This window comes from Doryrhamphus excisus, linkage group LG17 (genome assembly GCF_037039965.1).
Source record: "Doryrhamphus excisus strain RoL-2023G ecotype Guam linkage group LG17, RoL_Dexc_Guam_v1.1, whole genome shotgun sequence".
NCBI classification, from domain to species: Eukaryota; Metazoa; Chordata; class Actinopteri; order Syngnathiformes; family Syngnathidae; genus Doryrhamphus; species Doryrhamphus excisus.
The window spans coordinates 10,076,450-10,092,810 of record NC_136373.1 but is presented as its reverse complement, the minus strand read 5'-3'; the positions used below and the strand labels follow the sequence as shown (position 1 = coordinate 10,092,810).

General features: G+C 41.9%; 1 protein-coding gene across 2 annotated transcripts; it reads left to right on the top strand.

Moving 5' to 3' along the window:
• The first annotated feature begins 21 nt into the window (after nucleotides 1–21).
• On the top strand, nucleotides 22–15,073 carry phf8 (PHD finger protein 8). 2 transcript variants are annotated; one of them, XM_058085144.2, is made up of 23 exons: nucleotides 22–306; nucleotides 748–789; nucleotides 875–975; nucleotides 1,066–1,151; nucleotides 1,224–1,353; nucleotides 3,681–3,841; nucleotides 3,930–4,071; nucleotides 5,312–5,498; nucleotides 5,592–5,754; nucleotides 7,349–7,436; nucleotides 7,591–7,697; nucleotides 7,775–7,866; nucleotides 8,068–8,157; nucleotides 8,985–9,257; nucleotides 9,480–9,562; nucleotides 9,651–9,817; nucleotides 10,810–10,895; nucleotides 11,966–12,087; nucleotides 12,186–12,514; nucleotides 12,592–12,687; nucleotides 12,767–12,876; nucleotides 12,963–13,323; nucleotides 13,400–15,073. In XM_058085144.2, the coding sequence occupies exons 3-23, from the start codon at nucleotides 878–880 to the stop codon at nucleotides 13,486–13,488; spliced, it is 3,060 nt and encodes a 1,019-aa protein (XP_057941127.2). In that variant the 5' UTR covers nucleotides 22–306; nucleotides 748–789; nucleotides 875–877; the 3' UTR covers nucleotides 13,489–15,073. The 2 variants fall into 2 exon arrangements, with proteins under 2 accessions (XP_057941127.2, XP_057941128.2); XM_058085145.2 differs by having other exon boundaries at nucleotides 748–804.
• Nucleotides 15,074–16,361: the final 1,288 nt, after the last annotated feature.

Genomic DNA, 16,361 nt, shown 5'->3' with positions numbered 1-16,361 from the left:
CTCCAACTTTATTGCTCCCGCACAGGTTAACAGTGATGAACAACGGTGACGCTGTTGTATGCTTTGAAAATGGCGTTCTTTCGTTCCAGTACGCTGTCATTTGTAGCTATAGTGCTCGTCTAAGTCGCTTAGAGGTTCAAATTCCGGCTACGCTGCCATTGTCTGATCCGGATTTCCATACTCAGGCGTTACATAGTCCTTATATAAAATGTGGTGAAGCAAACCCTAACCAATGTCCGTTGCATAATAAGGCCGCAGCCGGGATCGTTCGTAGGGATTACAGCGGCGATTGAGTGCTTGGCCTCGGTGAGTTGCTATGTATCACTTCGCCCCGTTGTCTCGTATAAACGGTTTGTCTCGTCTTTGTGCATTGTTCATTTAGTTGGAGAGTTCCTTGTCAATGTGTTGTGTTCTTGCGAATTGTAGCTGTAGAATGTTTAAAAGTGTTTATAGATTAGCTACACTGTTAGCTAAAATGGCTAGCATAACAACGTGAACGTGTTTACAAATCCCAGATATTTTTATCTATAGCGGCACAAATCACCAGTTATATCGTCATAATGACCTTTGATCAATGTGTATTTCTGCATTTATATTTATTCTAAAGAAAGCGTGTGTTAGCTTACCGTTCACAGCCCACACCGTAGCTAAGCTTAGTGGGAGAGTCATGGCTCTAACTTAATATTGTGTGTCTTATATATTCTGTCATTATTAATATGTTGTTATGTATTTTTTTATGTATTTCAGCTCTCCTGGTGTCTTCGCTAGCCTTCACCCTTAGAAACCACAGTAATATTCAGAACTGTACTGGAAATCTATCGAAACAATACTAATTAAACCTGCAGAGAACTTTCACCTTCTTCCAAATATACAGAGGATGGCATCTATACCAGTGTACTGCTTGTGTCGCTTACCCTATGATGTGACTCGCTTCATGATCGAGTGTGACATTTGTCAAGACTGGTTCCATGGCAGGTAAGTCATGATGTGCTATAATTGTCTGTATATCGATTATTGCCATCATAATCTATTGCGTGTGCCATGCATTATCCTGCAACTCTGTAGTTGTGTTGGTGTCGAGGAGGACAAAGCAGCTGAGATTGATCTTTATCACTGCCCCAACTGTCAGATCAGCCATGGCCCATCTGTCAGTAAGTAAAACTTTCAATTCCTTATTCTACCTTTTTATGTACACAGACATTGTGCGACTGTTAATTCTTTAGTGCGGAAACGGCGTGGCGGGAACAAGCAGACAGATGGAAGCATCGCCAGTGCAGGGAGAGACCCTACTCGGCTGGTGAAGACTGGCAGCCCCCAGTTTGTGAGGGAGCTACGCAATCGCACCTTTCCAAGGTATGGCCCTAGAAGGAAAAACACTGTCCTCATTTGTGTTTGTGTTTTCAACATTCTGACAGCAGAATAGAGCTTTAAATAAATCAAGTGAAGATGTACTTGGTAGTTGTGGTAATGTAGTATTTATACCCTGTGTTCACTAATTTTGCCTCCACTAAATATTAATCACAGTAAGGCATTTATTGCTCAATTGTGCCAGGTAGCCTATATCATTATTAACTTTCAAGAGGAGCCATTGCATTAATTCCATGAAACATTTTTATTACACATGTAAATGTACATTTGAGTGAGTGAGCCGTGGGTTTTGATCTTTAGTGGTTTATATGGAGTCTGTTTTTCTGTTAAGAAAGGCGGTTAAGACCCACAGAGGAGCAATTTCATTCCAGTCATTCTGTAACGCGTTTACATTGCATGAGCATATGCAGGATCAATCATACCATACCCTGGCCTTCATCTTCCAATCGGAGGGGAACTGTACTGACGCATACATCGGAACACTCACAATAGCAGTGCTGGACTGTAGGTATGAAGTGGGCCCAGAAACTGTATGAATGGACTAGTGCATACTTGCACATGATCATACAGTGTATTGTGGGCCGCGGTCACCATTTTAGAGCAAAAGCGTTGGTTTACTAGTTGCAACAGAGAGATACACAACTTAACAAACACATGGACCACGCCAAAGAGAAAGGAGATGGACCGTACTGTGGGAAGGATGCAAGATCTATGAATTTTACAGTTTAATGACAAGACGGTCATCATTTCATTTTGACGCACTGTGTTTCTGTCTGTCTCATTTTACATCCATAACACTCATTTCTGCTTCCAACATCATAACATAAGCATTGCACCATATTGTCGCATGTTGATTGCATCTGCAGTCAAACCTAGCACACGCTACCAAACATAAGGCATGCTCGCCAGCGCACGTGTTGTTAAATGTTTAGTTGTCCATTCATTTGTCATGTTTTATTATTTTCGTCACATTTTTAATCACTTCATTTTTTGCCTTTATTGTCTATAAAATGTGTTTGGTGTGTCTGGAACAGATTAATAGGATTTACATTATTTTCTATGGGAAAATTAGCTTGAGTTTTGTTTTGAGTCGAACCTTCTGGAACTGATTAATGACATTAACCAAGGTCCCACTGTATTATTTAGGGTATGCTTATACATTTTAGGTTAACTTCACATGTACTGATGTGTATCTCCGAAGAGGAGTTCATTCATACAAAAGCCTGTTTGGGGGGCGCTACACATTTATTAGCTGATTAGTCAGAGAATTGGGGCAATGTGAATGGAATAAAGAGAGATACAATGGAATATGTAAGTGCATCAGCTGATGTTCATATTTCTATCAATAAGACAGCGAAATGAGGAGTGGAACGGATTCTTTACTTGTTGACCTCTGGTCAAATATGGCAGCCCAGCTAAAGCAGACAGTGCAACCACTTGTTACGATAGTGATATTGTTAAGATAATAAGATGAGCTGGGATATGGGATTTAGCGGTCCACACTAAAAGCCAACCCACAAGGTGGGTTGGATTTTATAAGCTACCAGGGTGCCGTGTCTTGTTATTAATAAAAGGATGGTTTCTGTTCTGTTCAGTGGACAGTGGACTGACACACAACAGAGGCCCCTATTTGAGGCTATACAGTATATGCATTCTAAAAGTACTCTGTGTGTTTTAAAGCAGTGTTACTACACCTCTTTTTGCACAAAATGGGGAGAGTGTTTGTACACATGCCTTGTTGTTGGCTTAAATTAAAAAATGTAACTGCACACCCGATGATGTCATACGATGGTAAGCCAGACAACACGGCTTTTCCATCCCCACCCAAATGTTGAATGTTTTTAAAAGTACCCACCAAACTCTTGTTTTCAGTGAATGAAAACAGAATTTGCATGTAGACAAATGACCATATCCATATATCCAAATGATCCATATATCTACTTTCTATACTGCTTGCCGAAGCTAGGGTCACGGGTGAGCTGGAACCTATCCCAGCTAACTCTGGGCAAGAGGTGGGGTACACCCCTGGACTGATCATCAGTCAATCACAGCCACATTGTCAGGCAAAATCACTCACATTCACACCTATAGACAATTTGTAGAGTCTCCAATTAACCTAACATGCATGTTTTGGAAATATGTGAGGAAGCCGGACTTCCCGTATTCCCGCAAATATGATAGCATGCCAACTCCACCAGAGATCCAATGGAAATTTGAACCCTTGACAGAGAGGCAGACATACTTACCACTATATCACCGTGTTGGACGAAATATGAAAACAAACGTTCCAATTTCTGTTTGTGTGTACACAGTGCAGATGAAGTCTTGCTGAAGCCGTCAGGGGCCCAGCTCACAGTGGAGTTCCTTGAGGAGCATTCTTTCAGCGTCCCTGTCATGGTACTAAGGCGAGACGGTCTTGGCATGACTCTGCCACCGGCATCGTTTAGTGTCAGTGATGTGGAACACTACATCGGTAATCCAGCCTACCCTGCAAATGTACAGCTCAACATGAACACAACTTTATGATGTTCGTTCTCATGAAATGTTGCTGTTGTCTGCAGGTTCGGACAAAGAGATTGACGTGATTGATGTCTCTCGCCAATGTGACCTGAAGATGCGACTGGGAGATTTTGTGGAGTACTACAACAGCCCTAACAGAGATAGAGTGCTCAATGTTATCAGCTTGGAGTTCTCAGAGACCAGGTTCACTCCCATCACGTTGTTTATCATGCAGGGACTTGTTAAGGGATGTTATTCTTAAAGGGGACCTATTATGCTCATGTTCGGCCCTTTGCGTTGAGTTGTGGACTCCTATACAGCAGCTACACTTGATAAAACTTTGTAGATCTACCAGAATCTGCACCTATTCCAGCTGTACTTCCCTGGCTTTCCAAAATGGTCTGTTTTAACTTATTCCCCTCAAGGCCTGTCTTCTGGTCATGACTGTGATTGGTCACATTCCCAAGCACTCTAAGACTTTCGGACTACTGCCGAACCCCACTGTCTAATTTTGTCGTTGAGTTGATAAGTGAATAAACCCTTTGGAGAGCTACTTGAAAAGGGGTTAGGAACTACTGGTAGCTCATGAGCTGCTGGTTGGAGACCCCTGACTTACCATGTAAGAACTCAAAGAGTGGTAACGCAGGTACAAGTTTACTGCGTGCAGACAATGTTGGCATAACATCAGTGGAAATGTGGTCATTATGTTTTTTCGGGAAAAAAAAACTCTGGTAGATCCACCAATTGTGGTAGAAACTAATTTGCATGCATGCAGGTGCCTGAGTGTAAGAAGACGCTTCCTGTAATGCTACACAGACATCCGCTTACTTTCCCAAAATAAAAGCATTTAGGACATGGATAAACTGTTACTTAAATTTGTGCTTCTGACTTTTCAACAAGACAAACTAACATTGGAAAGGCATCGGGCTTCAACAACTGTTTAGTCTGGCTTTGCCCATGGTCAGTCCCATATGTTTCTCTTGCTGGTCAGGAGCCTGCAACTCTGATGTCACAGTGAGCCGATGACGATAAAAACCAGCATTCAGAACCATTGCATACTTCTTTCAGGCCTCACTTCCAAACGCGCAACCCTCATTATGGTAAATGGTCTTTCGTTCTGTAGCGCTTTTCCACCTCCAAGGCCTTCAAAGCGCTTATTTACCTGCTGATGACTGCATCAGGAGCAACTGGGGGGTCAGTATCTTCCCCAAGGATACTTGGACCTGATCACAGAGAACAGAGAATCGTATCCACAACCTCCTGGTAGAGAGACGACCATTTTACCGCCTGGGCCATGCCGTCCCCCGTATCTGAAACGTTGCCAGAGTTGAACACATTTATACAACATTTTAACATTTTTGGTCAGAAAAGCGGAAAAAGCACAATAGGTCCCCTTTAACATTTCATATGAATGAAAGGTAACTAACTGTTGGGTTGGTTTCAGGCTCTCAAACTTGGTTGAGACCCCAAAGATTGTTAGGAAACTGTCATGGGTGGAGAACCTTTGGCCCGAGGAGTCTGTATTTGAGCGGCCCAACGTGCAGAAATACTGTCTCATGGGAGTGAAGGATAGTTATACAGACTTTCATGTTGACTTTGGAGGCACCTCCGTTTGGTATCATGTTTTGCGGGTGAGGGAGACATGAACAAAATTATTGATACTTTCATGATCTTTTCACCTTTGTTGTCATTTTAAGCACGTCCTCCCCTTTCTGTTCATTCAGGGTGAGAAAATATTCTATCTGATATCCCCGACACCAGCTAACCTGGCGCTTTTTGAGCGATGGAGTTCTTCATCCAATCAGAATGAGATGTTCTTTGGAGACCAGGTTGACATGTGTTACAAGTGTTCTGTCAAACAAGGAAACACCTTGTTCATTCCAACTGGTGAGATAGCATGAACATCTTCGTTGTCTGTGTGTTCTGTATCTTTGGGTATGTTCATACTGCAGGACCGTGCCTATTCTTTTGCTCAAATGTGAATTGTTTCATGCCGGTGTGTCCAGTACAATTTAGATTCGTATGTCGTTATAAATCCATAGAGCCACACAACACGCTCATCGAGGCCCGAGTCACGCACACACAACCACACAAGCATGCTCAACTAAGCGAACCCCTGCCAGCTTCCGTTTATGTTCAGCAAGAGGAGATTCAGCCAACTTTCTTCTGCGTTTCATTGACATTTCAAACTGTTTATGTCTCACAAAGACAGGAAGTCACACACACATAGCAGACATGCTTGTTCTGCTGCAGCGGGATTGGCCAATGTCGATACCGTTCTTTTCCACCGATATCGGCCGACACGATTGGCGGCCCAATGATCAGAGCAACGCTAGTACTTACTGGTAAACAAAAAAATCCTAATTGGGCATCATACCCTGCAGTGTGAACATAGCCTTGGTGCTCTGCTTTTTGACTAGTTTATTATTATTATTTTATTTTATTTTTGCACCCCTTTTGTTATTGCCCTGCCCATTTGTTTGTTTTAAGCTGTTCCAAATTCCTTCCTATCACTATTACTGCTACTTATTCAGATTATCATTGCAACACACAGCTCCATCTTGAAACATGAGATCTCCGCATCGAATACAGTCTATAGTGATATGAACAAAATGCTTGTTTTTGATATAATGCTTTAAAAAAAATCCATATTTTAAAAATATCGCCCAGCCCTAATTGAAACAAACAACTCTGCCAAAACAATCATAGTCTTATATCTACATGCGATCTATCGGAAAGTCGAAATTTCAAGTAGGCATGACCGGACCCAAAAATAATGCAAATTTCCCCACTCCCATGTAAAAAATAAATAATTAAAGCCCATCCATACAAAATGTATGTCCACATAAAGACACCTTGGCCAGCTTTCATGTGCAGTTTGTCCCAACCTGAAAACGAAATCCCGACCATGCACACAGGCAACCGTTGTCGGCGCTAATGAGACCTTTTGACCAGCCTAACTACGATGTTGTCCTGTCATTTTGGCAACGTCAAACGATCATTCATCAATTATCTTGGTTAAAATTAGGTTTTTAGGTTTTTAAACTTTAAATAGGCAGAATACAGAAGTGTTGAACATTTCAGCATAAAAAATAAGATGCAAAGTTGGGGGCTGTACCCCGCTGTTCGCACTCAGCTGGGATGGGCTCCAGCATATACCCTGCTACCCTGGTGAGGATAAGCGCCACAGCAAATGGATGGTGGGCAGTGATGCCGTCCAGGTTGGCCCACAACCTCAAGTAGGCTTTGACTTTTGGCCTCCTGTGTGATTGACTTTGACACCGCAGTCTAATTCCAGCTCACGTTCTCCCAGTCCAGGTTTTACCAAAGTCAGCTGGTGTAGGCTCTGGCATACACCTGCAGCCCTCATTAGGAGAGTGAAACATGGGGGGAGAGGGCTGACTTTTGTGGGATATTGTGTACTGTATGTCTGACAAGTAACCTTACTGTTGACAGTTTCTGTGATGATTGTGTCTTGCAGGATGGATTCATGCTGTGCTCACGCCTGTGGACTGTCTGGCCTTTGGGGGGAACTTTTTACATAGTCTTAATATTGACATGCAACTTCGGTTAGTTTCTTCAAAGCTCCTTCTGTCCTACCAGTAGAATCCACTGTATTAAACGTCCCCACGGAATGCTAGATCACAGAAAGAGCAGGGAATACGATTCATGAGGACAACATACAGTACGTTCCAGCTAACTTGTAGTGTGCTAACATTTTAGGGCATACGAAATAGAGAAGCGGTTGAGCACGGCAGACCTGTTTAAGTTTCCCAACTTTGAAACAGTGTGCTGGTACGTTGGGAAGCACCTGCTTGATACCTTCAGAGGTAAGATCTGGCTCATTGGAATTGCATTTTGTTTTGTCTCGTCATCTTTAGTAAGCAAACAATATTCCCTCTCACAGGGTTGAGAGAAAACCGCAGACACCCGGCCACTTATTTGGTTCATGGGGCAAAAGCACTGAATAATGCCTTCCGAACCTGGACCCGGAAAGAGGTAGACCTTTTTATAATAGGTGTTCCCTCCTCATTGTTACTCACGAGCATTAGACCTGACCCAGGACAGCACAGGATGTGATGGTTGACTGAATAAATGATACTTTGTGGATCTTCTGTCACTAACTTTGACACAAACTCCAAATGTTCCTGAAGTGATGGTGAAAGCAAGGAGTTCATTAGTATACCTTCTTACACTCAGGCTTTGGCCGATCATGAAGTGGAAATTCCAGAAACCATCAACACTCAGTTGCTGGTGAAGGACCTTGCCAAAGAGATTCGTCTGGTTGAGGTAAGTAAAGAACGTGGTTACATGCTACTATTAAAGAAACTTGTGTTGGGTAAATGGGATTTCAGACAAGTGTGCTATCATTTAGCTTGGTTTCAATTTTCACTTAATTTGGAGATGTTAATATCTACAATTGTGTCCTGTCAGCTGTCTTTATTTTCATAAAATACAGCAACATTTGGTGAATTTCAATCAAGCCAATGTCTGCTGAGAAAGGCTGCTCAAGAATTCAGTTATTCATTCATTCATTTTCTACTGCTTATCCTCACGAGGGTCGCGGGGGTGCTGGAGCCTATCCCAGCTGTTTTCGGGCGAGAGGCGGGGTACACCCTGGACTGGTGGCCAGCCAATCACAGGGCACATATAGACAAACAACCATTCACACCCACATTCATACCTTTTGGAGTGGCCAATTTTGGAATGTGGGAGGAAGCCGGAGTACCCAGAGAAAACCCACGCATGCACGGGGAGAACATGCAAACTCCACACAGAGATGGCTGAGGATGGAATCGAACTCGGGTCTCCTCACTGTGTGGCCTGTGCACTAACCACTTGTCCGCTGTGAAGCCCAGAATTCAGTTATTTTCAGGTTATTAGGTTAGCTGCCTGTCTGTCACACACATACGGTGGAGTGTTATGGCTGCATGGTGATTAGAATAGTACATATAACTTGTCTTTCAGGGTTTTTAAACTAATAATAGGACATAATAAACCACAAAACAGTGATCATTTATTCTTTTTTGACACATTGACACACACATGCATATTTTCTGAGTGGTTATCAAGTGGTTTTCTTTAATATTTTGAAATTGCGCCCACTGTCTTCATAGGACATTTTCCAACAAAACATTGGCCGTACTGGACCACAGTTTCCCGGATCGCCCCTCTCCAAAGCTCCCTTGACCGCCTCTCAGAATTCAGGCCGCCCACCTGGAAAGAAGAAAAGCCTGAAACCCATAAGAAGTCTGGGGCTACCTGGACCCAAGAAGAAGAATCAGAAAGCTCTCCTTAAGACAGAGGCAGGAGAGTTAGACCTGCTGGAGATCCACACCAAACATACACTCAAAAAAATCCAGCCTGGCAAATCCAGAAGCAAGAACAAGGTACACCGATTGAAGTCTTACTTTGGTACATCTCAAAAAAATTCTGGTCATGCAGAAATTCAGAAATTTTGTGACTCATTTAAGAAATAGATTCATTCCACATTGAGGGAAATATTTCAATCCTTGATTCAGTTTGATGATTATAGTGTATAGATCATTAATATTCAGTATCTAAGTACAAAGTTAAACCATCATTTTGACATTTTTCTTCCTTTTATTCAGTTGGAGCTGCCTTTAGAAGACTTTGAAGAAAAGTTAAATAAAAGCAAACTGAAACTTGTGCTTACCAATGGGAAGATTCAAGGGTAATGTGTTTCTATTCAATGTATCTGTATCACCTTCATACATGGTCTTAGTCTAATTAAAGTCTGTTTGTTGTCAATGACACTTAAGGAAAAAAGAGGGCAGCAATGGTGCAGGAGGTGCCGCAAAGTTCCATCATCTGTCCATGGAGGGATCCAGTCTCTCTGACCTGGAATCAGAGGATGAACTCCAAATAGATGAGACCCCTCCACCACGGCGCAAGCTTGCAGGATCAAGCAAAAAGAAGAAACTAAGCGGTGAGATTATTTTAATATATGTGGTTATACACAGGCTGCAAATGTTGCAGGAATAAAATTTGGAGGGGGTTGATTTGTAGTTGGTGTGTTTTGAGTGCAAAGTCTCCATGCCGTTGATGTTTTGAAAGTCCTTATGTAATTCCTTATGTAATGACCACACAACTGAACACAAAATGCAGTTTTTCTGTAAAACTTTTTATTATTAAGTGACAAACTGTGTGGGAAAATATGATTTACCCCTTGAAGCTAATAATTGGTTGGGCCACCCTTGGCAGCAACAACTGCAATCAAGCGATAACTTGCAGTAGGACTCTTCCAGTGCTGTGGAGGGATTTTAGTCCACTCATCTTTGCAGAATTGTTGTCATTCAGCCACACTGGAGCCACCCCCAGTGTCTTTCTTATGGTGGAGTTTTAAACACTGACCGTGACTGAGACAAGTGAGGTCTACAGGTCTTTGGATATTGTTGTGGGGTCTTTTGTGACCCCTTGGATAAGTTGTCGCTGTGCTCTCGGGGTAATTTTGGATGTTTTTCAGTTCAGTTTTATTCTGTACACATTAGTCTTACATTGTACAATTAAGAAACCAGTTATATAAAAGTGACACGCTATCTTCCAATGTGCAAAAGAGCACATCATATCCCTAAGCATTCCCAATTCGGGCATCGTTTACAACCCTAGTGTGAGAAATTGAAATTGAACTAGGTATGATTAGCAACAGTTAAATTGTGTTTTACCCTACGGCCATCCTCCACCAGGGGGCAGGACCCTAAGAGATAGGGTGAGGAGCTCAGTCATCCGAGAGAGGCTCAGAGTAGAGCCCCTGCTCCTTCACGTCTTGAGGAGCCAGTTGAGGTGGCTGGGGCATCTAGTCATGATGTGTATGATGCTGCTGAATGTTCATTTATATGGAACCCAGTCAGTAAGGTTCTCGAGATCATAGACGCTATTTGCTAACAGTCTAAATGTAAATGTATGTAAATGTGCTTTCAGGTCTTCCCCGGAAGCTGCCAAGAGCTAAGCCTTGTTCGGATCCAAACCGCATCCGCGAGCCCGGAGAAGTCGACTTTGACATAGAGGTAAAACTATGGACCAGCCATAACCAGATCAATTTAATCATAACTCAATACCATTTGGATGCTTGTATTAATTGCAAGTCAAGGTAGTTCCAAGGAATATTGATATACACATAAAAAAGGTTCACATTAAGGATGTATAAACACAAATCCTGTCATTGAAAAAATAGTATTACATTATCTGATATCTGATCTGATCTATGTAAAATCAGTACTTTGAATCTTTAGAAAGTGTCAGTGCTTCAATTGTGCCTTTAAAAAAAAAAAGGAAAACTAGGTTTGTCCATAAACAATGCCTTTTTTTTATTTGTTCGCAATTTTGTGACGTGGAAGTTGAACAGAATAGTAATTTAAATACTTCAATATTATAACCAAGTTATAAATATGATCTCAGGGAAGAACCCAATTTGAAACACTTATATGCTAGTACTACGTTAAAAATCCATAGCATTTCAGTATGTGGAATCAAACTATGGAATGGATTGAGTAAGGACCTCAAACAATGCACAACGATGAGCCAATTCAAGAAACAATACAAGCAGTTGATGTTTGCTAAATACAAGGATGAAGAGTCTTGAACCAGTCATGATGTGCTATATATATCACTATATTGACACTTACTATGGTACCCATTATGTCATTGGATGGTCATATCATCTCGTACTTCGGTACATGACAAAAATAAATAAATAAAAATGTAAAAAAAAAAATTTAATTAAAAACAATTTAAAAAATACATTATATTAGGAAAGCAGGAAGTGAACAAATGTAACAGTTACTGATTGTAAAAGTACCAGATGGAGGGGTAGGATTTAATAAGCTTTGCTTCTTCCTACTCCTTTTGGACATGTGGAACTGTGAACTGATTATGGGATGCACTCAACTGGAATCTGATGCATGTTCAAATGAAATAAAACCATTACCATTACCAAGTGTTGAAAAGTGCCCATCAATGAAAATGGCAAAAAATTATGCCATCCTAAATGTGTCCATCCATCCGTTTTCTACCGCTTATCCAGCCGCCTTCGGGCGTGAGGCGGGGTACACCCTGATTACTAATTGTACGTGTTTAGGAGGATTACACCACAGACGAAGAGGCCCTGGCTGCTCATGGTGTGAAGGGTGGTGCGGGGGGCATTCTGGACTTGCTGAAGGCCAGCAAGCAGGTGGCAGGCTTGGACTCCTCCGCACTCAGGTTGGAATGCTTTATGGAATGTTTGTACTTTCTATAAACACCTTCTATGTCTGTTTACATGAAAAGCACCATCTTATCTTGCTCAACTGTGTTCTCAGTGAGGAAGCCCCAGCCTCTCCCAGTACTCGTGATGCCATTCAGGGAATGCTCTCCATGGCTAACCCACCTTCCTCCTCTTCATCCTCTTCCTCCTCGTCCTCACCCATGTCCATCTCTGGAGGCCTGACTGAGGGCTTAGGGGTAGTAAAGGAGAAAGGTGGCAGGGCTGTGTGGGTGACCGGGGGGGTCAAAAAGGCTAGTGAGAAAAAAAGCGTCATTCAGCGACCTGGTAAACGGCCCATTAAGCGGCCGGCTCGGCACCTTAGCGACGAAGACAGTCCAGATGAGCAGGAGACTCTGGGAACTTGTTTTAAAGACTCGGACTATGGTGGGCAAAGGACTAAATAATGAACATTACCACAAATAAACTTCCAGCATTGTTGATTGGGTGGCTGCTATTTTCAGTTTACCCGTCGTTGGAGTCCGATGAAGAGGACCATGCCATGAAGGCGAAGATGAAGCGGAAGAAAAACTGGGATGACACACCTTGGAGCCCAAAAGGTAAAGTCGAGTCCAGGACATACTTGACATTGTAATCCTCTGGCTCCGAAAAGTCTTGTCATTCTGCCTGCATTTGCAGCTCGGGTGATGCCAACCCTTCCAAAACAGGATCGGCCAGCCAGAGAAGGGGCGAGAGTGGCATCTGTAGAAACGGGCCTGGCAGCAGCTGCAGCCAAGCTAGCACATCAGGTGATTGGGGTAGCAATGTAGTGATGAAATAACCCTGTGAAGATTATAGATTATTAAACAATAACAACATATTCTGTTTTCCTCAGGAGCAGCAAAAACCTGCCAAAAGGAAATACACCAAAAAAGTGCGTCATCCTGTTCCTGTAGCAAGCCCCCCCCCTGTTCAGACAGAGCTAGCGCCTCCCTCCCCACCACACGTTCCAGAGTCTGCACCAGATGTCAGCCCAGATAGGAGGATGGATTACTATTCCGCCAGCCTACTTGACCATGAATACACAGCAGGCCCGGGACCTTTTGGCCCTGGCGGCCCGAGAGGGGGCGGAGCTATGGCCCCTGGAGTATTCCTCACTTCGCGGCGACCTTCCTTGTCTCCGCAAAACAGCAGCTCGCACCCGGGTGCATCACCGTCAGGGCTAGCCAGTCAAGGCATATCAGGAGTGGGTCAAGGTAAGCAGAAACAGTTGAAACGGCACACTTCCATATCTCTGGTCTCATACGTTCTACTTGTATATTTGACATTTAGGGAGGCGCCCAAAGAAAGGACTTGCAACAGCAAAACAGAGACTTGGAAAAATTTTGAAAATTCACCGCAACGGCAAACTTTTGTTGTGAGGGAGTCTGCACACATTGCTGAAGACCTGAGTAGGAATCCATGTTTGTGAAAATAGTATTGAAGGAAGTAGCGATAGTCATTTATATTTTATATCCATAAAGTTGTTGACTAATATCTGTTAGTTTGACCATGTCTTTCCCTTCAACTGTTGCTATCCGCTTGATTGGGCATGCCACCTATTTTTTTGTGCATAAAGGGTTGAGCAGCACACCACTGCTTATGAAGACCACTGAAAGTAGAGAAGAATCACATCCAGTATGTGATGATGACAATAGCATGGACAGTTACCGTCTTTAAGCTGTTGGCTACTGTCTCTCTGTATCGACGATGATTATTTTGGTATCGCCGAGCGGAATTAAAGCTTTCCAATTTCATTTTCAAAAGGGACAGCGAACGTTTTCTTAGCCAATTACAATAGAAGTGTGTGTTTTTTTTAATATCATTTTTACCTCTATTTATTTGAATATCCTTTTTAAATTCACTGTACAATGTGTGTGAATTCACTCTTGCTTGTTCAATCTCTAGATCGGTCCACAAATTAAAGAAGTGAACTGATGCAACAATTGACATTGTACAATGATATTTATTGTAGTTGTATTTATTTTGAAAGGCAACATTTTGTCATCTTGTAGCCTATGTTATGTTCTTACCACCCGTTTGTTTTGGTCCCTAGAGTTAAAATACAGTTGTTAAAATTGTTTGACAATTATTGGTTGAAATTATGTTCGTATTTGTTTAATTTCTTTCAATTGTAAATATGTAATATTTGTAATTTATATAGCGAGACTGGATGAGCAAACAAGATAGAGACTTACAGTGGATATATAATGATTTATTGAGGAAAATTGGATAAAGAACATTTATGCCAAACTTAAAAATACCTGTATAACAATTGGTTCAAAAATAAATATCAACGCATTGATAAGCTAAAGCAGTAAATATTCTGCATGGCAAATTTGAGGTTGCACTTAGGTTAATTTTGTGCTGTACCTTTTGCTGTTGGAATGATGTCTCATCAAACCATAAGCCAATTTCCAATATGTTCCTGAAGACATAATCTCCTGATACATGATGCCTTTTATGCTGGTTGTGATTGAAGGCAAATGACCAAAAATGAGTGTGTTCAGTAACTACCTTATACAGGTATTTTTATTATGTTGTCTTTTTTTTCCTTTGATTTTTTTTTTTTGCATTTGCATTTTCTTTGTATGTTTTTCTTTTTATATGGACTGTAATTCTTGCTAGGCTTCAGCATTCCTTCCATAGAATGTACCAGGAACAGAATGTCAGCATACGTCATGTGTATCATATGGGGGGGGAAATGTAAATATATGTTGTATTTTTTTATAGTACCAGAAATGTTGAACCCTTTCTTATCATTTTACATGACACATTGCTGTATTTTTTTATATTTGTAGTCAAGTCTTGGCTGTATAACATTTGAAGTGTACTTGTTCTAGATGTTCATTTTGTTTAGGTTAATGTCAATCATCATATTCATATTTAGTTTTTGTGTACAAACTTGTTTCAACGTGTTTTAAGTAGGACCTGAAACTGAAAATATAACTTTTTTTCCAAATATAATGTATTGGTTCTGTGCATTCATTCTGTTGGGGTAACGTATCAGGGCCGAGTTGAACTGTCTGGTTATTGTTGAAAAAGGAAGTTGTACACATGTACTCAATGTTTTCATTTCTTATTGGTGCACCTCGTGTCCACGCTACATACTGTACTACCACTACACTCACTAGGAGTTTGTACCCTCATTGGGTTTTGGGCGAGCTGGAACCTATCCCAGCTGACTTTTGGCAAAGGACAGGATACATCTATGATTGGTCACTCAGCAGTCAATCACAGAACATATAGGGGGTGGGCAAATTATGGCCCGGGAGCCACATCCGGCCGACCAGGGGTTTGAAAGCAACCTGCCAGTTGCTTCCATAGTACAGTGCATCCGGAAAGTATTCACAGCGCTTCACTTTTTCCACATTTTGTCATGTTACAGCCTCATTCCAAATTGTATTAATTTAATCTCTTACCTCAAAATTCTACACAAAATACTCCATTATGACAATGTGAAAAAAGGTTTGGTTTTTTTCACTTTTTTTGAATTTATTAAAAATAGAAAACTAAGAAATCACATTTACATAAGTATTCACAGCCTTTGCCATGAAGCTCAAAATTGAGCTCAGGTGCATCTTTTTTCCACTGATCATCCTTGAGATCTTTCTACAGCTTAATTGGAGTCCACCTGCAGTAAATTCAGTTGATTGGACATGATTTGGAAATTTAATAACTGTCTATATAAGGTCCCACAGTTGACTGTGCATGTCAGAGCACAAACACCAAGCATGAAGTCAAAAGAACTGTCTGTAGACCTGCGAGACAGGATTGTCTTGAGGCACAAATCTGGGGAAGGATACAGAAAAATGTCTGCTGCTTTGAAGGTCCCAATGAGCACAGTGGCCTCCATTATTTGTACATGGAAGACGTTTGGAACCACCAGGACTCTTCCTAGAGCTGGCCGGCCTTCTAAACTGAGCAATCGGGGAAGAAGGGCCTTAGTCAGGGAGGTGACCAAGGCCCCGATGGTCAGTCTGTCAGAGCTCCAGCGTTCCTCTGTGGAGAGAGGAGAGCCTTCCAGAAGGACAACCATCTCTGCAGCAATCCACCAATCAGGCCTGTATGGTAGAGTGGCCAGACGAAAGCCACTCCTTAGTAAAAGGAACATGGCAGCCCGTCTGGAATTTGCCAAAAAGCATCTGAATGACTCTCAGACCATGAGAAACAAAATTTTCTGGTCTGATGAGACAAAGATTGAACTCTTTGGTGTGAATGCCAGGCGCCATGTTTGGAGGAAACCAGGCACGGC

Excerpts from the sequence above, each read along its gene's own strand:
- phf8 (XM_058085144.2), top strand. The coding sequence starts at position 878 with ATGGCATCTATACCAGTGTACTGCTTGTGTCGCTTACCCTATGATGTG. Across the intron at positions 7,867-8,067 it reads GAACCTGGACCCGGAAAGAG|GCTTTGGCCGATCATGAAGT; the intron begins GTAGACCTTTTT and ends TCTTACACTCAG. Across the intron at positions 8,158-8,984 it reads AAGAGATTCGTCTGGTTGAG|GACATTTTCCAACAAAACAT; the intron begins GTAAGTAAAGAA and ends CTGTCTTCATAG.